Source organism: Camelina sativa, chromosome 8, assembly GCF_030686135.1.
Source record: "Camelina sativa cultivar CO46 ecotype springtype chromosome 8, ASM3068613v1".
NCBI classification, from domain to species: Eukaryota; Viridiplantae; Streptophyta; class Magnoliopsida; order Brassicales; family Brassicaceae; genus Camelina; species Camelina sativa.
In genome coordinates, this window is record NC_141887.1 from 29,358,650 (window position 1) to 29,384,634 (window position 25,985).

At 35.2% G+C, this 25,985-nt stretch overlaps 7 protein-coding genes and 1 non-coding gene across 14 annotated transcripts; 4 read left to right on the forward strand and 4 right to left on the reverse strand.

Moving 5' to 3' along the window:
* Positions 1 to 495: 495 nt before the first annotated feature.
* On the forward strand, positions 496 to 990 carry LOC109126020 (uncharacterized). The gene has a single exon (XM_019229052.2). The coding sequence runs from the start codon at positions 586 to 588 to the stop codon at positions 841 to 843; it is 258 nt and encodes an 85-aa protein (XP_019084597.1). The 5' UTR covers positions 496 to 585; the 3' UTR covers positions 844 to 990.
* Positions 991 to 1,349: 359 nt separating this feature from the next.
* On the reverse strand, positions 1,350 to 3,483 carry LOC104708941 (phosphopantothenate--cysteine ligase 2-like). Of its 6 annotated transcripts, XM_019229047.2 has the most exons (10): positions 3,397 to 3,483; positions 3,103 to 3,258; positions 2,896 to 3,012; positions 2,765 to 2,809; positions 2,567 to 2,652; positions 2,355 to 2,407; positions 2,207 to 2,266; positions 1,924 to 2,025; positions 1,731 to 1,850; positions 1,350 to 1,645 (listed from the first exon to the last, which is right to left on the reverse strand). In XM_019229047.2, the coding sequence occupies exons 2-10, from the start codon at positions 3,246 to 3,248 to the stop codon at positions 1,403 to 1,405; spliced, it is 972 nt and encodes a 323-aa protein (XP_019084592.1). In that variant the 5' UTR covers positions 3,249 to 3,258; positions 3,397 to 3,483; the 3' UTR covers positions 1,350 to 1,402. The 6 variants fall into 6 exon arrangements, with proteins under 6 accessions (XP_019084592.1, XP_019084593.1, XP_019084596.1 ...); XM_019229048.2 differs by lacking the exon at positions 2,765 to 2,809; XM_019229051.2 differs by lacking the exons at positions 2,567 to 2,652; positions 2,765 to 2,809 and having other exon boundaries at positions 2,207 to 2,262; positions 2,944 to 3,012.
* Positions 3,484 to 4,620: 1,137 nt separating this feature from the next.
* Positions 4,621 to 8,335, reverse strand: LOC104708943 (CASP-like protein 5B1). Of its 2 annotated transcripts, none has more exons than XM_010425602.3 (5): positions 7,889 to 8,335; positions 7,496 to 7,628; positions 5,819 to 7,381; positions 5,408 to 5,693; positions 4,621 to 5,240 (listed from the first exon to the last, which is right to left on the reverse strand). In XM_010425602.3, the coding sequence occupies exons 1-3, from the start codon at positions 8,017 to 8,019 to the stop codon at positions 7,187 to 7,189; spliced, it is 459 nt and encodes a 152-aa protein (XP_010423904.1). In that variant the 5' UTR covers positions 8,020 to 8,335; the 3' UTR covers positions 4,621 to 5,240; positions 5,408 to 5,693; positions 5,819 to 7,186. The 2 variants fall into 2 exon arrangements, with proteins under 2 accessions (XP_010423904.1, XP_087318067.1); XM_087461941.1 differs by having other exon boundaries at positions 5,370 to 5,693.
* On the forward strand, positions 4,806 to 7,043 carry LOC104709990 (wall-associated receptor kinase-like 20). Its single transcript, XM_010426517.3, has 4 exons — positions 4,806 to 5,246; positions 5,347 to 5,734; positions 5,828 to 5,887; positions 5,959 to 7,043. Exons 1-4 carry the CDS (start codon positions 4,806 to 4,808, stop codon positions 7,041 to 7,043), a joined length of 1,974 nt encoding a protein of 657 aa, XP_010424819.2.
* Positions 8,336 to 8,517: 182 nt separating the features above from the next.
* Positions 8,518 to 10,131, forward strand: LOC104708944 (uncharacterized protein At2g39795, mitochondrial). Its single transcript, XM_010425603.3, has 3 exons — positions 8,518 to 9,270; positions 9,408 to 9,748; positions 9,843 to 10,131. The coding sequence occupies exons 1-3, from the start codon at positions 8,989 to 8,991 to the stop codon at positions 10,000 to 10,002; spliced, it is 783 nt and encodes a 260-aa protein (XP_010423905.1). The 5' UTR covers positions 8,518 to 8,988; the 3' UTR covers positions 10,003 to 10,131.
* Positions 10,132 to 10,347: 216 nt separating this feature from the next.
* LOC104708945 (PRA1 family protein A1) lies at positions 10,348 to 12,317 on the reverse strand. The gene is made up of 8 exons (XM_010425604.2): positions 11,915 to 12,317; positions 11,630 to 11,670; positions 11,472 to 11,550; positions 11,296 to 11,382; positions 11,113 to 11,201; positions 10,940 to 11,011; positions 10,729 to 10,838; positions 10,348 to 10,649 (listed from the first exon to the last, which is right to left on the reverse strand). Exons 1-7 carry the CDS (start codon positions 12,070 to 12,072, stop codon positions 10,735 to 10,737), a joined length of 630 nt encoding a protein of 209 aa, XP_010423906.1. The 5' UTR covers positions 12,073 to 12,317; the 3' UTR covers positions 10,348 to 10,649; positions 10,729 to 10,734.
* A 3,355-nt stretch (positions 12,318 to 15,672) lies between these two features.
* On the reverse strand, positions 15,673 to 19,443 carry LOC104709991 (BEL1-like homeodomain protein 9). Its single transcript, XM_087463043.1, has 4 exons — positions 18,444 to 19,443; positions 17,294 to 17,688; positions 16,849 to 16,909; positions 15,673 to 16,351 (listed from the first exon to the last, which is right to left on the reverse strand). Exons 1-4 carry the CDS (start codon positions 19,158 to 19,160, stop codon positions 15,803 to 15,805), a joined length of 1,722 nt encoding a protein of 573 aa, XP_087319169.1. The 5' UTR covers positions 19,161 to 19,443; the 3' UTR covers positions 15,673 to 15,802.
* Positions 19,444 to 24,241: 4,798 nt separating this feature from the next.
* TRNAG-GCC (transfer RNA glycine (anticodon GCC)) lies at positions 24,242 to 24,312 on the forward strand. The gene has a single exon. It is a non-coding gene; the product is annotated as a tRNA-Gly (tRNA).
* The last annotated feature ends 1,673 nt before the right edge of the window (positions 24,313 to 25,985 follow it).

Consider the following 25,985-nt stretch of genomic DNA (forward strand, 5'->3'; position numbering starts at 1 on the left):
ATATATTAAATAGATTGCAATGGGATTAAACTTTTCCCGAACTATGATGCAAACTATGACTTCATTCAATATTTCGAATTTTCGAGTGCGGTAGGTTTTTTTATACGAATTGAATGTTTGAATCAGTTATTGTTATATTATTTCAAACTATGATGATATAATACTTTGGCTTATACAATTGTTGATCGTTGGTTTATAATTAATAAGTTTATTAACAAACTATATATTATATACATGGTGGTGATACTTTAATTTATCTAATATCGGAAATTTCAAGATTGCTTGAGAAGTTCAAGGTTTCTTTATGTAAGTTGAGACTTCACTTTCACATATTATCTTTCGTCTTCCAACAAAACATCTTTAATTTATTTTCTCTTCCGATGCATATCCTCTCAAAAACATTATTTACCGTCACGCCTAAGCATACGTGGCAACATACCCATCACGCCACGTCACTATCCTTACCCCTCTTCTCTCTTATATTTGTACATCAAAAGCCTTTCTCGCATTGATCATCATCACAAAACCATAAACCTCATCACAAATAAAATTTCTAAAGGATTTATCTAAGTTATCAAACAAGATATGGAAGGTTTGATTCCGTTTTTGTACAAAGCCATTGTTATGTATAAAAGAGAAGGAAGCTTTTCGTCGGTTTTGCTCAGCGATCATCACTCTCCTTCTAACTCTGGTTATTACATGAGACTTCCAGGCGACTCCTCCGGTAGGTTTCGAACGTCCGATCGCAGGAGATTTGGGACAGACCGTCTTGGATTGCTTGGAACAACGCCTTCGTCGCCATCTCGTGTTTTCACTATGAACATCATCAACAAACGTACGTAAGGAATTAATGATGATCGATGATTCGATATACGTAAAGATAAAGAAGATTGTGATAATTGTATATTAAGTATTGTTATATAATATGTACTTATAAGGTCCACCTTAAATTATTATATTTGCTAGTAAAACTAAGTTTTGTTAAAATCATCGAAATTATGGTAAAACTGTAAATACAAGTGTCGTAAGGATGTCCATAATTTTGATGATGAAATTTAACAAATATGTAATCTCTACTGGTTTCTGTTTTTTTTTTGAATTTACGGTGGATCGATCATGTATGTACAATTTGTTTATGGTGGGTTTGTTAATTGTGTGTAAATTGTAAAGTCAAGTGTGTAATCTTATGGATTTCTTTTATCTTGCCAAAAGTCATATATGAATATATAGACATTGGATTTCTTGTCACTTACGCGTTCTTTTTTCGTTTACGAAGTTCTTTCGGTGATTATTAATTAATTTGTCGTAGTCAATACTGTTAAATAAAAATAGATCAACTACAGTATACGTTTTGTGTTAAGGAAAGAGTAAAACTTTAATTGACTTAGAAGCATTTGAGGAATCAACTGTGAGATTCTTTGATGTATGTAGAATGTCGATCTACGATGAGACGAATGAGATTATATTCAACGATAGACTCATCAGGCTTATCGCAATCGCGTCTAACCACAACATTACCACTGCTTGAAACAACCACAACCTCTTCCTTGCGTGTTGATAGCTCACTGGCTACAACAGCGTGCACTTTGTATTTTTGTAGAGCCTTTGTAGCCTTCTCTATCAGAATCTTTGAATCTGTCTCAAGCTGGATCAAGACTTTTGCATATAAATTATTGAGATTTGAAGAATTAATACAAGAGAGAAACAGAGAGAGAGAGAAAGAGATTGACCTTGAATGATATGCAGAAAGCATTCGGAGCCCAATTTGATCTCAAAATTGAAAGCATTTTAGGGACTTGAGCTAGTCTTATGTCTAAAGGACCAGATCCTGATTCTATTTTGTGCTCTGTCTGAGTTTCACCAGATATTTTTCAGCCACAAGAATTGTGTAGCCATGGCTTATATAGGATATGAGACTCTTACCATGCTCTCCCATGGCACATAAAAGTCAGATACAGCAGCAGCAAGATAAAACATTGAACATGAACCTACATCTTTCAATGCCGTTGCAATCAACCGCAACATCTGTAACCATAAGCATTCACAAATAGAAAGTAATTTCAGCTGTAGCTCTGTGGAAGTATTATCACTAACTCTATAGCCTTATGGCAGTTTCTTCTTGTGCAGTTTTAAGATTCGATTATATATATGTCAAGACTCAAACAAAAAAAAAGATGATTAAAGTGCTTGTGTAGGATTTAAGAACCTGAAGATACTCATATATGGTTGAGAATGGGAGTTTTAGTAACCGACCATCTGCTACTGCCTTGCAATGATAATTGTCAAGATTATTACACAACAGAGTCGAACAAGATCAGTTATTTCGTAAAAGAAACAAGTGGTGTAATACATACAGCTTGGTGGTCCATAACAGCTAGTTTCACAGCTTCCAAATGTGATGCATGAACTGAATGAAAACCATAAAAAACAGATGAACAAAGACGCATAATTTGTTACCTATAGTAAACTGAGACACACACATACATAACGTCTATAAACCGTGCACTACGTTTGACGAAAGATGAATCTATGTATATAGACTGAGAAAGAGGGTATAATGAAAAACCTTGAATGTTTCTCTTATCACGAAACTCAAAACATTCAAGAAATGGATCATCAGGAAGAGACCTGCAATACGGTTGGCAAGTTCCCCTAAAGATTCACAAGAACAAAACCAAAGAACCACCATTACCAACAACATAAGTCTGCTTAGGTTCCAACTACACCCAATTCAGAAACACAAAAAAACAAAAGCTAATGTTACCTCCTATACAGAAAGATTACTGCATATCCAGCCTTTACAAAATTTCTATAGCACCAAATCAAAACCAAGATCAAGAATGATCCCAAAAACAAAAAACATAACTTTTTACTGAACAATGTGAGTAACCTTACTCAGTAGAAGCAGCACCTCTGTTTCCGGAGCTGAAGTTATCAATATACCTTACACATCGTTGCTCTAATGGAACCGTAGTTCCCCCTGAAGTCACACACACACGATCCTCCTCCCTCCTGAAAAGATGAAAAATTTCCAAATCTATTAGAGGAAACTAACAATAAAAACTTACAATTCAAAACGTTACACATATAATATAACATAACCAATCTGATTGATGATTCTCGCCTCGCGACGAAGAGTTCAACTTAATGAATCGATTAAGCTTCTTTATGATCCCATCCATGTTCTTCAGAGGTGGAGATGATTCGAAAAACGAACTAATCTCATCTTCCACTACTTCTGAACTCATTTCAAATCCTCTACACCAAACAGTAACAATGAATCAGAATGATTTTTCGATTAATTGATAACTCCATCACATTAGGTCTAAACTAATCTAAAACGAGAACAATTAGGTTTATCAATCTCTTTGTAGAAGATAATAATTGAGATCTTACTTTCAGAAACGAAACCAAAGCCGAGGAAGAAGAAGAACGAAGAAGCTTGTTGTTTCGTCGGAGGAGTGTGAGAGCGAGGAAGAAGAAGAAGATCAAAACGGTTGGGCTTTTTGACGATAAATAATTTCTACATATTGGGCCTTACAAACGGCCCATGGTATTATACGCTTTCTATGTTTGCAAATAGGGACGTATATTTCTGATAAACTCACACTTCTGCGCTTTTAGTTTTACTTAAGCCAAAAAAGTACCCGAGGTTTGAATTGCTGATTTGCCGAGGGCGTTTGTGTCACTTATGCATTATCTTTCTCTTTATGTCAACCAACACTTGCTGCATTCTTTTTTCTTTTTCTTTTTTAAACCTACGAAGTTGATCCGAGAATCTATATTATGTGATCATGATTATTTGATCTTTTGTTGACTTGAAATATGATAAAATTAAGTATATATGTTGAGCAGTGTTACAATTCCAATAATATAATCATCAGTTTATATAGTTTTGAGAAAATGGTGAGATTATCTCTATTGATATCGTATACTTAAAACATGTCTATAGAATGGGACGTATAAAAACATGTTTATTTGATCATTATAGTTTATACTATCATAATTAGCCCTATGGGGTGATTAAGGGGTTGCTGATCCGAGTGGCTTTCCAGTGGTGTGGGAAGTAGGAACGGTATCTTAAACTTGGATACATAACTCCGTAATGAACCCGGACACTTCTCTCGTGTTAAAGTTTTCACTTAAAATCTTTGCATGTGCAAAACTTTGGATCTTGAATATATTGTTCTTCCTTATTCTTCTTTTTTTGTTCCTTAGTGTGTTTATTAGAGTTCGTAACATATATATCTTGGAAGATGTATACGACGATTACGGAAAAGAAAACCTTCTTATAGATTTACTTAAACCTACTTAACAAAATTCTGAAGTTTTTTTTGGTCATGATTGGTCTGATCAAGGCCGAGAGATGTAGTAAAAACTATAGTTGTCAAATATTAATTTATAATGCAAGCCAGAGTAGTATTATCATTTTAACGAAGTATCATCACCTTATGGTATAAAGAGAGTAATGGGAAGTATAGTTGTCGCTGAATAGTACTAAAAAACTTGGAAACATGAAAATGTCGGGATGATCATGACAGACACTGAATCTATACAATCTTCCTTAGAAAATACAAACATGACTTTGAGCAAAACCAAATCAATCCTCACATTATCTCGTTTTACAACAACTCGGGAATTGCTTATTTTACTTTATCATCATCATCACTAGAAAATACGTAACAACTGTATAACCACAACAATAACATTTAACAATAATGACCTTTTCACTAGTACATAAACCTTTCTTCACATCTTTTAATCACTAGTTACGCTCTCCACACTCTTAATTCATTTAACCAAAAATGGAGAAGAACCAATCCTACTACGCCGTATTGATACCAACTCTTTTGATCGTATGGTTAGCATGTACAGGCCATTCTTGTGCCCGCCATCCCAAGGCAAAACCTCCCATGGCCGGACCACCACATTGTCCTAACTGCGGACCCATGGCTGTACCTTATCCGCTAAGCACGGCTCCAACCTGCGGCGATCAAACCTACAGGATAAATTGTGTTGCGGGTAAGCTCTATTTCGGTGCCCTCCATGGGTCATCTTATGTCATCACGTCCATCAACTCGGTGACACAGCGGATCATTCTTCGCCCTCCAGGTCTTGCTAGCTCTGGATCTTGTGTCTCCCCTGATGTCTCTAAACAGGGCTTTGAGCTTGACCCACATCTCCCTTTCAGCATCACTACCAGCAACACTATCTTGCTACTTAATTGCTCTCAGGCTATGCTGCAGGTAACAATGCAAACATTAAACTTTCCTCGGATGAGTTAACCTTTTTTCTATTAATAGTGCATTTCGAACTAAATATAGCATGAGATTTTGGGGTCTGCAGGCGCCAATAGATTGTAGTCCTACCAGCTTATGCTACAGCTACATCAAGAACAATGCATCACCTTGCTCTAAGGCTCCCTTGTGCTGCACCTTCAGAACCGGCGGGTCTCAAACCGCTTACACGATCAGGATCAACGGTGGAGGATGCCTTGCGTACCAGAGCTTCGTGGGGCTGAATCCAAACAAAGAGATTCCTCCTCCCGGGAAAAAATGGCCTGACACAGGGCTCGAGTTGCAATGGGCATTGCCTAAAGAACCGGTTTGCAAAACTGATGTAGATTGTAACCTCTTGTTAGGTAAATCAAAATGCTTGCCTGACCCGACTAGTCCCGGCCTGAAACGATGCTCCTGCAAAAAAGGTTTGGAATGGGATCCGGTTAACGCAATATGTAAGTAAATCGCATAACAAGTAAAGAACCATTAAATCAAATTTCTTGAATCATAAAACTGTGTTTGATTACTTCTTGACATACATGTATTAGGTGGTAAATGCCTCCATGGGAAACACTGCATAAAAAAAAAGAAGACCGTTGTTTTTGCAGGTACAAAAGATGAACATTAAAACTGAACTATATATATTCATACACCATGTTAACTTTCTTTTCTCATGAAGGTGCGGCTGTTGCGATTGTGGGAGTTACACTAGCGATTGCGGTAGCGGTTATTGCGAAAAAACATAGCCACCAAAAGGTTAAAAAAGATATTCACAAGAACATTGTCAAGGAGCGAGAAGAGATGCTCAGCGCAAACTCCACAGGAAAATCATCAAGAATCTTCACCGGCAGAGAGATCACGAAAGCAACCAACAATTTCTCAAAAGACAATCTCATAGGCACCGGAGGTTTTGGAGAAGTGTTTAAAGCGGTTCTTGAGGACGGAACCATAACTGCGATCAAACGAGCAAAGCTTAACAACACAAAAGGCACTGATCAGATCCTAAACGAAGTCAGGATTCTCTGCCAAGTCAACCACAGAAGCTTAGTTAGGCTTCTCGGTTGCTGCGTCGATCTTGAACTGCCTCTCTTGATCTACGAGTTCATTCCCAACGGAACACTATTCGAACATCTCCATGGCAGTTCAGACCGTACTTGTAAACCGCTAACTTGGCGGCGTAGACTACAGATCGCATACCAAACCGCTGAAGGATTAGCTTATCTCCATTCCGCAGCACAGCCACCAATTTATCACCGTGATGTAAAATCAAGCAATATTTTGCTTGACGATAAGCTAAACGCCAAAGTTTCAGACTTTGGACTTTCAAGACTTGTGGATTTGACAGAAACAGCTAACAACGAGAGCCATATCTTCACAGGTGCGCAAGGTACATTGGGGTATCTCGATCCAGAATACTACAGGAATTTCCAGCTAACTGATAAGAGCGATGTGTACAGCTTCGGGGTTGTGCTTCTTGAGATGGTTACATCGAAAAAGGCAATAGATTTCACAAGAGAAGAGGAAGATGTGAACCTGGTGATGTATATTAACAAGATGATGGATCAAGAGAGATTGACTGAATGCATTGATCCGCTGCTGAAGAAGACTGCTAACAAGGTTGAACTGCAGACGATGCTACAGCTCGGGAATTTGGCATCTGCGTGTCTTAACGAGCGGAGACAAAACCGGCCTTCGATGAAAGAAGTTGCTGATGAGATCGAGTACATCATCAATATTCTGTCACAAGAGGTTACTGAGACATAGTTGTATTATTAGGATTCACCAAAATGACTTTGTTGTACTTTTGCTCTGTTCCACGTTGTGGATTTGATAAAAGAAAAGAGAAAACACAATTCAAAGAAGATATGGATTTTTTTGTAAAATCAGGAAGATGGATTTGTACAATGTCATATCAAGATCCAAAACATTGCATGAGACGATATAGCAGCCAAAACCCAGTTAAAGAAAGATAAACCGACAGAAATCTGAAACCTATTGCAAGAGAGAGCTGGTTGCTGACTGCAAAACTCAGTGTCTTTTGTGAATAAAACCGTAACTCCTGCAGAGGAACACGCAGCTGCAAGAGCGAGTAGTGCAGTGACCTGCAAGGTCAAAACGTTCCAACAAAAGAAAACTATCAAACAGAAACATCTAAAATGTGTACTGATACAGCTTAAGCAAAAGCATAGTCAATGGAAGATAAATTTAGTTAGTACCCAATCACCAACAGTGAATAGGCTCAGTAAGACGGGGCTTCGTAAATCACTTTTTCTCCTTATTGCATACACGTCAAGACACGCAAGTCCAAAGCTCCAAACCAATTGAAGACCCATTGATGCAACTAAGAAACTGAAAAGCAAAAGCTATCATCTTTATGTCATATAAGATAACCATATCCATTAATCAATATATAGAAACAATCCCAATTCACATATTTTACCAAACAGACAAAATTTGTCAAAGATTCAGACACAATTACTAGTTTTGTAGTATCCAAGAGAAAAGTACAAAGTATCGGATCTTTGGTATAGCAATCTCCAGTGTCATTCAACTAGACTAAAAACAAAGCACAAAGACTAATTGAGATCGAAAAGATGGATAAAAATTACCAGAAAGCAGTGTAATTAGAGAAGCCGTAAGAAGAAACCATAACACCGATGGAAGCAGCAGCAGTAGCACATTGCCCTAATCTCAGTATGAACCCACTCATAGTTCCAGGACTCCCAATTATCCTCTTCATTGATCAGGGCGGCCAAAACACAAGAAACACACAAAAAAAAACCTAGACTTTCTAACTCTGTTCAAAGATGGCTACTTTACACAACAACATCAAACCACAAAAATCCAAAAGTCATGATTCAATCATGAAATTTCACAAAACCCCCAAAAGAAAAAACCTCAGATTCCGAATTTTCAATATAAGATCATACAACCCAACGGAATGGGTAGTTTAGAGCATCGCTCACCAGAAAACTAAACATTTAAAAGATGACAACTTTGAGGGATATCACAATTGAATTTAAGTCTGCTTTTTTGGAGGAGCACTTATGTTATGTGACCCTTAACTTCAAGCCAACGAAATCATATTGAAGTTTGAAGAAGAGACAGGTGACGGAAAGTGACGTAATCCTGACGCCGGATAGAGAGAGAGAGAGAGAGAGAGCGCTATATTTGTTCTTTCTCTTCCTCTTTTTTGACCTTTTAGCACGTGTCCACTCAGAGACATTCCTCTCCCTCACTGTACGAATATCCCAACTTTTTTTTTTTTTTTTTAATAATCTTTTTCTATATTTTTGGCCTATTTTGTTTTACAGATTCCACTTTATCCTAAACCGACCATTTTTTGTTTTTGTTGTTTTGGAAAATTTAAAATATCTTGAGATTTCAATAAAGAATCTAAAACCAGTTAAAAATTCTTGCATAATTGTCAAAAAAATAAATAAAAGAAAAATAGATTTTGGATTTCAACAAGAATATCTTAATTTATCTTTAAAAAAAAAAAAACATTTTCAGGCTTGAAGATAACTAGAATAGAACCAGCAAAATATGGGCTTCAACTGACCCATTACCTAATTGGGCCTTATTGGATATATAACCAATGAATTTCCTTTTTCACGCTATTAAATAAACCTTAAACCTCTCTTTCCCTCAGTAAAACCCTCATCTTCGATCTCTTCACACTTTCCACAAAACCCTAGAACCCTCGAAAATGTCGTTGAGCACCGTGTTTCGTCGCGCCTCGTCGACAGTGGCTACTTTTGCCGTCCGCGCTGCTAGATCTCCGGTTAGCTTCCGCAGCGGCGCTGTCTCAGCGGAGAGGCTGATTCTTGGTAGCCAGATCGGGCGTGGATCGGTTAGTTCATTCTCATTCGCGAGATTTTCCACTGAAAGTGCCATCACTAAAACCACCGCCGACGAGAATCTCATCAGCGTCATCGAATCTGAAATTGAATGCGCCATCGCAGAGGAGGCCCCTCTCGATAATGACATCGTAAGTTTTTCTCTTTCGAATTTTTGTATATTTCTAAGGTTTCAGGAATCAGTAATATGTGATTTTTAGTAACAATTCTGTGAATCATGACATAAGAATTTGAAATTTGGTTTCTTTATTAATGGTTTGGATAACAGTTGGAAGACAAGCCAGAAGATTTCCCATTTGAAATCATTGATACACCAGGGGAAAGAACTGTGTTGCTGAAGAGGAAATTTGAGGATGAAACCATCCAAGTTGAAGTTGACTCTGCTGCATCTTACGATGATGAAGAGGAAGAACAGGAAGCAGACGATGGAGATCAAGAAAACGTGGCTAAATTCCGGATTCCCATTGTTGTGAGTGTGGAGAAACCTGGTGGTGTCTGTCTTGAGTTTGGAGTCAGCGCATACCCTGATGAGATTGTGATTGATAGTTTATCGATCAAACAACCGCAAGGATCTGATAACGAGCTTGCTTACGAAGGACCTGACTTTGAGTAAGTTCAATTTTGATCATACTGACCCTTTGTTTGCAATTATATAGTATGAGACTGTTATGTGATTGAATTCTTTGGTTATTATTGTGTGCAGTGACTTGGATGAGAATTTGCAGAAGGCTTTCCACAGGTACTTAGAGATCAGAGGAATCAAACCAAGCTTCACTACCTTTTTGTCTGATTACGTGGCCAACAAAGATAGCAGAGAGTATCTGCAGTGGCTCAAGGATATCAAGTCTTTTGTCGAGAAGTGAAACTGAACTTTTTGTTCAGAGAATAAATGTGAGAATTTCATTTTAGAGATGAACTTTATATCACCATGATTGATCAATCTAATGAGTTGTGCTTGCTTGTTGACAATATTGCTACATGGTTTTCTTTTCTTTTTGGGTTTTTGGTTACTTTGCTAGCTTTAAGATAAAACAACTCTTTCGAGTTTCAGTTGGCTAAAATTATTAAACGACCCCGATAAGTATAAAATTTGCACTTTTCCAAAGAATCTTGCAAATTTTGTAGGCATTCTGTTCTTATCCAATAGCTCGGTTAGTTATCATTACTATTGTAACCAGAACGATCAACTAGACCTCAACCCGAAAAAAAAGACGAGAAAATGCCAAGCTATTAAACGATTCTAGTATTTGTACACAAAAAGTTTGTTTGAGAAAGAAGAACAGCGACAAAGCTGGCTTTACAAATCTTTTAACAAAAAAAAAAACAGGACTTTGCTACCAAAAAAGCAAAACCCAAATCAAAGAAAACAGATGATCTCCCAGTCATTGAGCAACAAATCCAGATTGAACACCCAGAGAACATCAATAACAAAATACCACTCTTTTTTTCGCAGGAATGCTGTAACTTTGGTCTTTACCGCGTAGCGGAACAGGATCATTGGTGGTACGAGCTGCCAAATAATGTCACCATTTAAAATAAATAACCACCCTCATCCAATCAAGCACAAAGAAGAAGACATTTAAACTTACATTACTCTAAATCTCGCTGTAGTTACGCCATACAGCTCGGAACTCCTCCCTAAATGTGTTAAGACGTGCTTTCAAGTTCGGTGTTCTCAAGCTTGCATGAAGAACTGTAGCTGTGTATCACAGATTACCAAAAAAAGGTTGGGTTTATAAAAGCATATGGAATTATGAGGAACTAAGTTATGACGTATGACAAATTGTGTAGATTGCATACCAAGAAGTCCAATGAGTAGGGCCAACGAGAGTGTGAACAAACCACAGGAAATATACCAAAGGGCTAAACTCACTGTGAAACAGAGAAAAAAAAACAAAAAAAAACAAATCATTTTTTTGACGGTTTCAGGATCAAGTTTCACATCAAAAGAAAATATACAAAGCCAGACATACCAAGTGAGCATGTCAAGACAAAGACCCAACGGGGTTGACCACATACATGGATAGCTCTCTTTGCTGATGGACGTCCACGAGTGACAGGCCTATAAAACACACAGATAACATAGATGATAAATAAGCAAGCAACAAAAAGAGAACGAAACGTAATAAGGAGAGAGGGAAAACGATAAACATTACTTCAAAGGAGGTCTCATTTTAGCAGCTAACTGTGGAGAGAAATTTCTGGTGGTTCGAGTTGCCTTCTCACTAAAAGAACCTGCAAAGCTGTAGACAAGAATCCTAATTATAGAACTAATGATTCAATCATATCATTTAGAAGAACAATAAGAATGAAAGAAAAAAAAAAAAAAAACCTGTCATTTAGGAATGCAACACTTAATGCTGTCAAAAAAGCAGAGAAGATGGCTAGAGGCCTTGTGAAAAATCCCAATCCTGAAAAAGTTTGACAATTCGTAAGTGATGAACAAAAACAACAACACATGATAATAATTGCTTCCTCAGAGTAACATACCAAGTATAACGACGATCATGATGAAATAGTTTGTACGGTAGCTGCAAAAAGTAAGATCATCATCATCATCATCATCATCATCATCATCATCAATCACAGGTCAAAACAAAAAGTAAAGCTTAAATCCGGAAATTAAGCTACTCTCTGATGATCCACTACTAAGTTCTAAGCATCTATTGATTAGAGAGATTGATGACACCATCTCAGATTCAAACAACAACAAATTGAAGAAACAAAGAATCAATCGGCGAGCAAGAGAGAGAGAGAGAGATACGGAGATCGTACTAGTAGAGATTGCACTTGAGGCGACTATCCCATTTAGAGAAAGATTTAGGAACGGTGAACCTAGAGAAGAACTCAGAAGGCGGACGCGGCGGAGAAGACCAGTCAACTTCACGGAGAGCATCGACGAGATCCTCAACCGTTACGTTTCCCCAATCCATCACCTCCCCAAAAAATAAAAAATCTCCGATCACAACAAAACTCAACTTTCCCTTAAATTCTCCACAAGAATCTACTTCCAGATTATTACTAAGATCAAAATCGAAATCAAATGCTTTCCCCTCGACGACGAAAGATTTAACGATTTCGTTGCAAAGAAAAGTAGGGATCGAAACGAGAAGTCTTTTAATGCTTTTGGGGCAAAGAGGAAGAAAGGAGATTTATGTTATCCTACGCCACGCGTCTCTTTTGTTAAATGACGTTTGTACCCTTTATTCTGGTTTTCTTTCACCCAAACCGTTCAAGACCAGAATTTTAATTGTAATCCGGTTAACTCAAACGAAGGTTTTAAACTTTCACGATACAGTTAATAATAATGTAAGAGAGATCGTATGATCATTCATCGGTTTAGGTTTAGTGTTTGCTCTACCTACGGCTGTGCACAATAATGATTGGATAAACTAAAGGTTTTTAAAATAAAATTAAAAAAAAAAAAAAAAGATTTAGAGAGAGGAATAATATATATAGATAGGGGACACACAAATAATATTTCTAGCATAAAATCATGTTTAGAGTAATGTATCAAATCATATCCCACTTCGAGTGACTAGACCAAATTAATGATTGATGAATATATTCTTCTCTTCAATTAGTAGTGTACATCACATCCCCTGCGGATAATGAATGGAAAAATAATTAACGCATTTGTGTGCTGAACACGCATCTTCTCCTACGCATATATATCCAATTCACCTGCTTATGGACATCTACAGTTCAAACATATATACGTCTCCATGCATATTTGATTCATATATATCCGTCAATCGTTTTTTATATATGTGATGTGCCAATAGGTGAATAACATTGTGTATATCATTTGATGATTTTGCATCCCTCATGTCAATTTGATCGTCGTGTAGGCGTAGCTCTCTTAGTTAGAACGACGCACCAAAACCTTTCAATTTCTTTTTGTAATACTTTAAATTTTACATTTCAAATTTAAATTTTTGTATTTTCTGTTAACCGAAAGTTTCTATATATCTCAAAAATTCTTTCAAAACATGTTCAAAGTTATACATTAGCTATTAGGTGATGGGGAGCTTCGACATTACCAAATTCATATATCATCTGCATATATCCTTTTTGTTTATTATTTTCTGCTCAAAAAGGACAAAAGAAATAGACCAAGACATGAAGAGAAATGGTTAAACCTACATGATGAATGTTTGACATAACAATTTTTATATATATATGTTACAGAGAGTGGGAATTACCTTTGAACTAACCAATTTCAACGGAGTTAATTAATGTGATAATTTGATGCTTCTTCTTTCTCCAAAAGTCAAAGCTCATGGGTGTTTTCTTGAGCTAGGTGTTGTGTTGTACTTCAAGTAAGGAAGAGGTAATCCGTATCCCGAGGATTAGAAACTTTGCATTCGCATATCTACATATGCTTATGAAGTTTTAAACCTCAGGATGCAGATTACCCGTTCATCACCAAGTACCTTCATCTTCTTCTTCTTCTTCTTCATGTTGAAGTTGTTGTTGTTAATGGTGAGAATATATAGAGCTGGTGAAGCTTATAAATAGTAAATGGTGCAAAAGAATAATACTTATTCCAAACGTTTAATGCTTCTGGAACAAATACTCACATATCTTTAGTTGTCCATGGTTTCTTATATATTCTCTCATTTATATATAGTTCAGCATATTGATAGATGCGATATGATCAGTATAATAATATACATATAGTATAACATTTACGGTTGACGTGTCTAGTGTCTAAGGTTGCTGATATACTGTTTGTACAAAACGTCTTGTTTTCCTAGAACCAAAACGATTCGGATGGTTATACAATGTGAAAATGTTCATAATCTCTCATTCAGACCTTTTAGATATATATGAACACATCGGGGAGACATAGAACAGAAAATTTCCAACTTTTTTCTATTGTACGTTTAGAAAATTTAATTAAAGTTTCTACATGAAACGTGTGGAGAGTGTTTTTCCGCATCCACATAAAGGAGACGGATTGTGAGAGATCAAATCACATGAGAAATTGATTCTTTGTTCTTTACGAGCCAATGATGGGCACCTTCTTCAATTTATTTTGTTGCTTTTTGCTTTTCTTAATATAATGGTCTTAAAAAATTTATTTGACTGCTTTTATTTTCTTCTCTCGGCTCTTTACGAACCGATTCTCTTCTCAATTGTTTAAATTTCATATAATTGAAAATATATTAGCTAATACGGTACTATTAAAATATACGTTCAGATGATTACAATGATTTTAAGTATTTCTCCTCTCAAATGTTGATCATTTGAAACATTTTCACAACTTTTACTTAAAACTTTATGAATCGTATGTTGTTCATAGCGATTCAAAATACATTGCCCAGTTTATGGTAGACCTTAGCGTTTATGGGGTGATAACTAAATCATATATAATTAGCTTAAGAAAAAAACAAGAACATCATATCAAATTTTATTTTGTATAACATATTAACATATAAAGTCATGAATAAATAAAACGTGTACGAAAAAGCTGAGAAAACCGAATAAATTGTGAAAGAAAAGACAACAAAAAATTTACAAAAGGAAAAGGTTGTATATATATTTCTTTTCTTTCCAAAAGCAAATGCAAAGTTATTTGAAGCAACAAAAGCATTATTTTTTATCGTTTTGCTCTCATGGGCTCTTCAAAAGGCAACCTAATTACCATTGTACCATATACAAGGGATCCACAACCACATCCCAAATTGAACCTTAAACCAAACTAATTTGATCTTGTGTTTAAATCCGGTTCAATGTAGTTTTTAATAAATAAATAGATCAATTAATCTGGAAAATATTCAACCCTGACTGCTTATAGGGTTTTAAAACATATTAGTTGAGCTAGTCGGCTAAAAAATATTCACTAGTAACGAAATTTAGTGCCAATCAAAATTTATGAAAACTTTAGCCGATCCGGCCCAAAGTGGTACGTATAACCGGTCCATCCCGAAATCGATCGTTCCAAAAATTTAGTTTAGCCGATCCGGCTCTAAAACATCATATTATTGATTTCTGTCATAGATACATACATGGTCAGAAGAGAATCATTTTGATAATCTTGTTTGAAATATCTCATACCAAAGATATTGACTAGCGCATCGTCACTGTTGACTTGATGAAGAAAAACAAATTTAACAAAAACAATTTGTTTAGTTTATTTAAAAATATTGGTAACTTAAAGAGTTAAGATGATAAAGAGCCTTTGTTATGAATTGTTTCCAATCTTGTTGGACTCTTGTTTTGTATTTTCTTATAAATGAAAAAAATGGTTACTTTGGGATTGCATAAACTACACAACAAACAACAATTTATGACCAACATTCATCTTAATCGTGTTGATGATATCGATCAAAGTTTTACAAGTAACTCCTTGGGTTGAGAGTCATAAATTAGAATTGCATTTTCACCAACAAAACTTCAACTACGGTGGTTACAAACAGTAGAACGCCTGACGTAGCCGTCACTCAACACCTGAACGCCTCATGTTTTGGTTCAACTAGGTTTTTTTCTCTTGATACAGTTCAATTTCATGCCTCATAAAGATTCCATTTTGTCGAAGGAAAAAAAAAAAAAATTGATAAACATTCTAATATACACATCATATGCATTACAATTCCCCCATATCTCATACATACCCAAACGTCAAACATATTTTTTTCTTTCCCACACAAGTTGATCTCATCCTACAAAATCATGTAGAAACTGATGATTACTACCACCAATAAAATCTCTCCCAAACTGACGATTTTGTCCTTCATACCCACCTCCGCCACCACCGTCCCCACTACCACCATCAAGCCCGAACCTCTGAGCAGTTGTCATCGGAAACGGCTCCGGCAAACCAATCTGATGATGAAGCCCTAGCGTCAACGACACTCCTCCGTTTGTGCTGTTACTCATCACCGGGACATTCGAAGACCCAATCCCGTACGAGAAGCCGCCACCGCTCCCAGTGTTTACGTAGCTGTTGTTATTGTTGTTGTTGGTGGTGCCGTGAACGTCGTCGTTTCGAGCCCGTCTAGCCGGAGATGAGTTGTTAGCTCTTTGATGTGCTGCGGAGGAAGAAGGGTTGTTGTTGCTGTTGTCAGGGAAGACGGTGTTGCTGCTACGTTCGTCTCTCCAAGAAGAAGAAGAGGATCTCTGAGATTGTCGAGTCTCCAGCATGTGAATCTCTTCCACCATCGGTTTCCAAACCCTAACTCGTGCGTTTATGAACCAATTCGATACCTGAATTAACATTTTTACCAAAATAAATTACTAACCCACCACAAGCGATTTAGTATTACTTTTGGAACACAAAATCCCTAATTAATCATTATCAATAACCATAGGAGTTAGTTCGCTTAATGAAAAAAAAAACCCGAAAGATTTAGTTTCCCATATTGAATAAGCTGCAATCCTCATATCGATGCCTAAGACTAAGATACATTAATACACTAGATATGATTGATTCCCATGTTTTAACGTATCCTTGTGGTGTGTTTTGTAAACCTATTTGAAGATTAATATTTTTACTGTTTTATTAAAATGTCGTTTTGGAATATATTTTCTATGAAATATATAATTGTGTTTAAAGTTTTAAGACATTTGTTTGGCAAAAAAAATGTGACACTTAGTCAAACCTAATCAACTTCAAAGTTTAACTTAGTTACTATTATATAGCAAGAAATTTCTAAAATTGTAAACAAGAAACGAAAAAAGACTGAAGGTATCAGAAGTGAAACCTGATTTCTGGAGAGACCTGTCTGCTTAGCCAGCATGAGTTTGTCTGTATCAGTTGGATAACTGCAACAAAAGACACAGACAACTACAATTTAATATATACATATATCATTGGATATACTTACATCAACATATATATCACACCACATAATTGCACTAGCAAAACGACATATCTAAGTTTGAGAAACAAACAAGCAGTCGATATGTCCCATCTAAAACATACTTCCAAGAAAAAATACACTTCTATACACACATATATATTCAAACTGACACACACATACATGTGCATCTATAGAGATATTGTTCACAAGCGTATATATATACACTTTGGCTCATGAATACATTAAGTTAAAAGTGCGCATTCAATGAAATCAATCGTTGGAACTAAGTTCAAACTCGAATCAAACAACTTTGAAAAACGTATATATGGCCAGAAGAGTTACTTACGGATGCAAGAAATGATCGAAGAGCCAAGCCCTTAGAACAGTAACGGCACGTTCTGGTAGGCCACGGTGCGGTCTCCAAACAGGAGCATGATGATCAGGAAATCCGTGTCTCTGACCAGCAGAACAAAAGCCTCTAGAACTATCACTTCCTCCAAATCTCAAAGAATCGGTCTTATTCTCGGAGTTCATCGGATGACCACATTGTTGTTGTATCTTGTTATTGTAGCTGAACTGAAGCTGGTCCGTTATAGCATTCTTCAAACACTTGAAATGCTTAGACAATGCTTTTAAGGCTAAGGTTGCGTACGGAGCAGCGTGACCAAGACCTGCAACGCATTCGAATGATCCCATCACAGCTTGTAGCTGCTCATAGTATTGCTTATACCTCTTGTAAACCTTCAAAACGTCACATGGAAATGTTTTTAGATTCCCACTTAAATAATAAAATGGGTGATTATATAAATTTGAATGGCTCATACATTATTTCCCTCACTCAAAAAGTATGTTATATATACCTCGGAATAAACTAATTAAAATCTTTAAGTCCTTAGCTTTAAGATCATATATATATTTTGTGCATATATTCCTTCATAAAGAAGGAGTTCTCTTTTTATCATTTAAATGTTTATACCCCTAAGATTTGAAGAATCCAATTCACAAATTTAGATCAAGGAAGCTCTATCTAAAGTTACTTCCTCAAGATAATATTATTATTACTACTTTAGTATAACCTTAAAATTGTATTAAAAATAACAATAATCAACAATGAAGAAGAGCGCAAGCTTGTATATATAGTAATTAATATGGACGCTATAACATCTTCTATTCATGCAAAACGTAGGGAACATTAACTAAAATAACATGTCGTATTATAATGAATAAATATTAGTATATTAAAACGATATAATTTTAAAATGGCTTTGAAGGAGTTTCATTTTCCAAGGAAGATCTTTTTAATAGACATATCATTTATCACATTTTGTCTCCAATTTCAAAGGACACCGACCAAAAACTGTGAACATTTAACACAATAATACACGTACATACTAATAAGAAAGTTGTATAAGACAAATTAATGAACAAAATTTACAGATGTAAATACTTTTCAAAAACTAAGATTTGATCATATTATTATTATTATAATTATATACCTCGTCGAGCATGGAGATGAGTTTTGATTTTTTCTTTCCATTATCTCCTCCGCCGCCATCAGAAACGCCGCAGAAATTCTCAACCGTCGGATCAAAAAGCAGAGAAGAATCATCGTCGTCGATGACTTTGTCGGTGTAAATCCCACGACCCACATTACAAAACTCATCAAGAAGCATCTGTGCTGGTTTCAAGAACCTTGATCCTTTAAGTATCGATGCGTATCCCGTGAAAGGTCCCAGAGGACCAGAGCTTCTGGACGCAACGGTGACGGCGGCGGCGTTGGCTTCAGCGGCAGATCTACAGAATCCAGAGTTAACAACGCCGGGAACGAGTAGATCGTAAGCAAGTCTAGGGTGAGACGACAAAGATAGAGACAAAGGCTCGGGTTTGAAGACAAGAACGTCTCCGGAAGAAAGTCCCGCGTTAAAAGAATGATCTCCGGCGACAGCGACTGCGGTGGATGAAGAGGAAGAAGGGCCACCGAGAAATCCCATGAAATTACTGTAGCTAGGGTTGGATATGTTGTTGTTGTTGGGGTGAAAGCCACCGGCTGCTAGGAAATCGGAATCGGCGAGGGGAAACACTCCGCTGCCACCGCCGCTGGAGGAAGGAGGAGGAGGAGGGTGAAAGTGGAAGTGGGAATCAAGAGAAGGAATACGAAGCTTGTCTCGACGGCTTTGTTGAAGAACATGATAAGGCTCGTATGCATCAGCCATGGAGAAGGATGATGATGTCGAGATGCAGAAGAAGAAGAAAGAGAGAGTAACAGTGTAAGAGATAATGGCGAAACGAGAGGTTAAAAGAGAGAGAGAGAGAGGGAGAGAGAGGGAGAGAAGCTCTTTTGGTTTCTTTTTGATAGCACGATCAAAAAATGTATTATCAAATGGTGAATAAGTTTTTTGATATAGCTTTTTGGTGTTTGTTTACTAGCTATAGCTATTTAATACTCTCTCTATAGGTAAATCCTATTCGAATGGTGAATAAGTTTAATGATTGTGTGGAATTTTTACTAGTTACATGATTCTGTGATACCGTGTTTTATATTTAGGGGTTATTACACAATTTCGTCATGTGATACCGTGTTTTATATTTAGGGGTTATTACACAATTTCGTAAAACTGAATTTGAATAGACAAACGTTTTTCACTCTATATATATTTTATTATTTAGTTTTCAATCACCGTATTATTTATGTAGTTAACCCGCATCTATTATAAAGTCTTTCAATATAAATGGTAAATCAATTTTTTTTTTTTTAGACGGGTATTCAAACGATGGATACATACGAACTCGACATACTACTATATCCTCGTCATGTAAACACATACGAGATTTATATGAATGATTTAAAATTATTAAAACTGATGAAAAGTGAAAAGTCCCGGGTTTGGTGGGAGAGAGGGCTTTAGGAATTCGAGAGAAGGTGACCGGCTGTAACCGGTGACACTGGAACTGGTTCTTGTACAAAACTGTTCTGTGTCTCAGTCTTTCACATACTTACTGACATTTCTACAACTTTTGAGTCTTCTTTTTGTCGTTTTTCTTCTTTTCTTTTGCTGGAATAAATACCTTTTTACGCTTAAAATTTAGTCTTACTTTTCTTTTTCTTTCTATAATCTTACTAGTAATTAGTAATGTCTCTGGTACAACGTCTAACTTTGTGTAATAAAAGCGTGGATGGTATGGAATGGCCCATAAGATTAATGAGAATCAAATTGTGATCAACCATACGTTTGCAGTAAAGAATAAATATATAAATAAAAATCTTATGGACAGAAAAAATTGTGTTCCTCTTGTTCGCAACTTCGCATAAACACAATTTTAATAGGAGAGCGCCGGAGAGAATTTTGAAAACTAATTGATAAGTTTCTGTGAAATCTAGGGTTCTTAAAAAAAAAAATTGTTTGACAGAGAAAGATAGAGAGAGACATGAAGGTAGAGAGAAACGGTGAGAGTTTTGTAGGACTACACCACATTATCAATTATCATAAACAATTTTGTCGTTCTATGGATAACATTATTTAATAAATACGTCTAAATGAGTTTTGTGTGTGTGTGTAAAAAGAGTACGTCTAAAAGAGTTACTTGTACGAATTCAAAACATAATGCACAGTTTTCTAATATTGTAGCGAATATCTTTGCAAAAATTATATATATGCCACAAAATGATTAAAACGGAAAAGTAAATTCGACTGTACTGTAATAATCGTGTTTGAAATAATCATTAGAGGATATTTCGTTTGCATGGGAAATAATGCGACGTAAATCATTTGAAAATGTGTTTCGAACACTAAGCAATACTTGTTTCGTGTTTCAATTTTTTATATATAAAAGTATTTCCTCTTTTGGCTAAGATGGACCACAAAAAAATGAAAAAGAACCAAGGCACTCCAATAAAGTATTACAGTAAATTAAAGTGCACGTAATTATTAGTTCTTCTCTTCTCTTCTTTTTTTTTTACATTGCATCACGGGTAACCACACATGAAGCTTTTTAAGCAATATTTCTTTTTATATATATTCTTTGTTTAAAAATAAAATAAAAGTATCAACAATTTTGGACTTTCTTTTCGTAATTTATAATTATTGTTTTGTTTTTTAACAAACTAGAGTAATTTATTGCATACAAAACAAACTTTACAAAAGGAATGTTTTGTGATGAGGACTAGTTTTACTAATATAATGTGATGATTGTAAACCACGAGGATTGGAGGAAGATTTGGTGACTAAACTACTTTAGATTGAAAAAGCCAGATCCAATTAGGAGGATTGTCTCGGTTGATCGGGATCTTGCAGTGATGGAGTGGTTCGTAGACGTATTCGTTTTGTGCTTTCAGTGTGATGTTTTGGAAACGCCGATTTGACCCTTAAAAAAGAACGTAAACTGAGTCGGAGTTAGGGATTGCGATGATGTCGAAAGTAAAAGACCAGTCCATGTGTATTTAATGTGGGTGTTCAAAGAAAATATGATCACACAAAAGACATGCATAAGCATGGATGCTCCCAACTCTTCAAACCGTCTCGAGTTGGCATTTGATTCCAAATTGTAAATTTGTTGTTGATGGCTTATTGGCTAGTCATGGTATTCGCGGACCACTGTTACCGGTTATTGAAACATAGCGAACCTATTTTGCGTCTAAGAATCGTGCCAAGAGTCTACATATCATACAATTTCTAAATTTGCACACAACGAAGAGTCTGAGCAACACACCTCTCAACTTGCAAAACTCTTTTTATTTGGTCGTTTGCTAGTTTGTAGTAACATTTTACCTATTTTATATGAAAGTCGAAAAAAGGTTAAACATAATAATGCGAAAAGTATTAATTGCTTGGTAGGTCATAATTAAATAACATCCCAACCACAAGAACTGTTGAATTTAATTGTAGGTCATCTTTTGGATAAAAACATGCTATATAATATACGTAATACACGATCATACAAAAGTATCTCATCACGAGTAAAAAAAATCAAAACAAGTTAACAAAAACAGAATAAAAATTATTTTTAAGAAATCAAATATCATTAACAAAGCAGCTATAATCGGCACATGCTTTAAGGGTTAAGATTCATTGGACCTAACTTCCTAATTGAATAATGTAGAAAAATATACATTACAATATTGTATGACCAAAGGAGAATAAACAGAATCAGATTTTAATTCGTTGATCTGATAAGCTATTTTTATTATACTATTGTAACTAACCAATATGAACAAATGCACCGGGTAGCGTCAACATTAGACGTAAATGTATTGTACTACAACTCAATAGTTGTTGGTTCGTCATAATTTAGCAGAAGCATGATTTTCATCCATTTTATACAGTTATGATATATATCCTCGTAAACACAACGATTTTTAATTGGAACATTTGTTTTGTTTAGATGGTACAGCCATGAGCTTTTGCAGTGTAAACCTATGGTTCGTGTAGCTAGCTACTAGGCCACAGTACTAAATTTAATTAGGACTTACAACTGCAAAGTACTCAAGTTCTGATAAAAGACCATTGGGATTCTCAGGTGACATCGTCATGCTAACGTTATTACGTTTTAAAAATAAAAATACTAAAAGAATTAAAAGATTATTACGTTTTGATTTGCTCTGCACAAATCTTTTGCTTAGTGAGAATCCACCGAGTTTGCCGTCAGTTGATGTAACGGCGTTTCTCGTTCTTCACAAAACTCCGTACGCCTTTTGAAACCATATCATCCACTCGCGGATAATTTTCACGCGCTGTTATAAAACTGACTAGGCTACTAGCTAATAGTAACTGTCTTAATTAATTAATTATCTTTGACTAATGCAGGAATATAAGGAAAAAAACACTGCACTCGATTAGTAGAAAAGAATGATAAATTATGTAAATCATCGACAAGAACTGTATTACAAGGACCTAAACAAGAATTTAAATAGCAAAAAAAAAAGAACAGCGAATTATGGAAATAGAAACCATATTTCATGGTACCAATACTATATTTTGGCACATGGAAAGATAATTCCAACTCACTTCTTAAAGTATAAATCACATCAGTCATTCGTTGCTTTTTTTTTTCTTCTTCTTTTTCTTTTAAATTGAACCGGTACATATATTGTTGTCTCGTGAATCAGAATTAAGGAGAGACGCATTAAATTAGAATAATAAATGGTCATATCATAACATAAATGACAAATCCACACCACATGTTGACGACTATATTATGTTATGTTCCATCAAATCCAACTTAGCATCTAGGTGAAAAAGCTAAACTCATTTTTATCGATTTTTTTACACTCTAGAAAGAAAAAAACATTTGTTCTTGTTACAAAGAATTAACTGAATAAGATAACAATTAGCTACATGTTTAACTAACTATACCAAAAAAAAAAAAAGCATGATGGTTTAGTTTCTGTCTAATCTTTGAACAGAACTAAATATTTTTTGGGAGATTCTCGAAAATAGCATAAAAATAAGTTTTTTTTTCAAAATTGGCACAACATCTCTAAAATTTCAAAAATAACACCAACTAATCTATTAAAATTAAATCCTAAATTCAAAATACTAAATCCTATCTCTCAAAACTATACTTTAAATGTGAAATTGAGAACTCAAACCTAAAAAATAAAATTCAAAAAATTAATTTTAAATATTTTAATGTGTTAAATAGTGCTATTTTTGGAAAATTAGATAATGTGTGCTAAGTTTGGAAAAAAAACTTATTTTAGTACTATTTAGAATATTTCTCTATTTTTTTCTGGTAACAACTAAACATTAGTCTTTGGTTTGGTGTTGTTCATTATGTTTTTTTTTTGTAACAATATGTTTTAAAAGTGTATTTGGTGGCCTCATAAATTTCTTTTTCTTCTTCTTCTTATATTTAAAGACTAAAACGAAGAGAAGTAACATAAATATTGGTCATGTCACGAAATATTTTTGGATAAATCAAACAATATTTGGGATAAATATAATATATGAACCTAAAATGGTATTTTACTCAATTTTAATAAATAAATATATATATTGGGTCCATATGAGGGGGGGTAGTAGTACAGAGAGAAGCACTGTGATGACGTCACCTGTTAGGTTGCGTGACTCCTGGGCGCTGTTTCTGTCTTGTATTTACGCTATCTTCCCCCCATACTCTCTCTCTTTTTTTTTTTCTTCTGTTTCTCTCATTTTAACCTAATCTCATCTGTAGCACTTTTGATGATAGATTAGATTTGGTACTACAATTAGGCTGGAGTTAATTTTTGTTTTCAAAGATCTTCAATTATGTAAAGTAATGATATATTTACAATTCTTTAGAAGGATAATTGACCAAAGCACCAGTGGTTTAGTGGAATAATAGTACCCTGCCACGGTACAGACCCGGGTTCGATTCCCGGCTGGTGCATTTATTTTTATTTTTTCCGAAACTTACGATGAACAAAACACCAATTTCAATTTTTGGGCCATTGGGTCTTAAATAAGGAGCCCAAGTATACGTTGCTCTCTCTATCAAACAAAAAACTTCTTAATATAAGTGATTGGGCTCATAATTGGCCTAGTTGATTTTCGTATTGGCTAGCAAAATTGTCCATCACGAGAATTTTTCATTGTCCTTTAAAAAAAAAAAACATTAATAAACCAATTTATTTATGTATGGAGTAAACAGTACGAATGTTGTAGTAGTAAAGATGATGACGAAAGATCCTTTCGCTTATTAGAATCTCGAGAAGAGAATATGGAAATGTGTCGTAGTTAGCAGTTTCCCCGACGTATCTTCCGCTTGATACCAAGTTCCCAAACTAACTAACAAACTTGTTCACATTATACTAAAATAACTTCTTTTTTTTTTCTTTCTTTTTTTACAAAAATATATTTATAGATTGTTATTCAAAACACTATACTGTATATGTATATGTATGAAAAATTACTACTAAGACTTATCTATAGTCTTTCACTCTCTTTCATGTATTACATAATTATCTGTTTAATTAAAATGTAATTTTCGACTAATTAAAATATTCATAGTTAATTAGTTTTGTATTGCAGTTTTATACTTATATGTTTGATGGAGCAAGCATAATTAGTTATAAGCTTTCAATCTATTTATACTCCGTATTAACCTAATCCTAAAATTCCTCAAGACTCAACAATAATCACAAAAGCCAAGACGCAATTGAATCTTTACTTTTTTTTTTTTTTTTTTTTTCTATCTTATCCTTTTGCCAGTCGTCGTCTAGTATCTCTCTTGCATGAGAATCAACCACCAAAATCTAACCTGAATTTGATGTAAATGTAAGGCAGAATAGAAGTGGCCATGGTTTTCAAAACTATATACATCTCGAAACCTTAATACTACAAGAAAAACCAAACGAAGTTTGGGAAAACAGAAAGAAAAAAAAAGTGTTTGGCATTTAATAAAACGTCTCATTCATTGAGAAGAGAGTAGAGATAACGAGAGAGGTCAAGTTCAATGTTGCAGCCGACAATAGAGAAGAGATAAGGTCTTGTTTAAAAAAAAAAAAAACTGTCACGTGAAACTGAAATCCACAAAGAGCGAATGAGAGAAGTGGAAGAGTCAAAGATAATAAAAACACAACGAACTTTGACTCATCCTTCCTTTCAAGGGGGTTCGTTAATTATCCATTTTGGATTTATTTTTTGTTTGGGTGTGTGACTCTCGTACGTGGCTATTTGGTAACTACCGACCTAAGATAAGTTTGGTCCTACTCCCCTAATCCGATTACCACGTGTCGATCGCGTCATCAGACACCTCGAGTGGGGGAGTTGAATGTTGAGTAAACCAGATAACGGTAATTGATACAATAACTTATCATACTAGTAGAATGACATTGACATGAAATCATATTCCAAACTACCGACGTTTTTTTCCTTTATAAAAAAAAAGAAAGATATTTTCCCGTCTCAAGCAAGTCCTCGTACCAGTCGTGACATTTGTACATTGATGTTGTTGTTATTGCATACGCAAATCTTTTAGATAAAAACTATTAGTTTGTTGGGATAAAACCAAGTTCCACATCTAAAATTTAAAGAGATTATAATGCATATATAAAGGGTTAG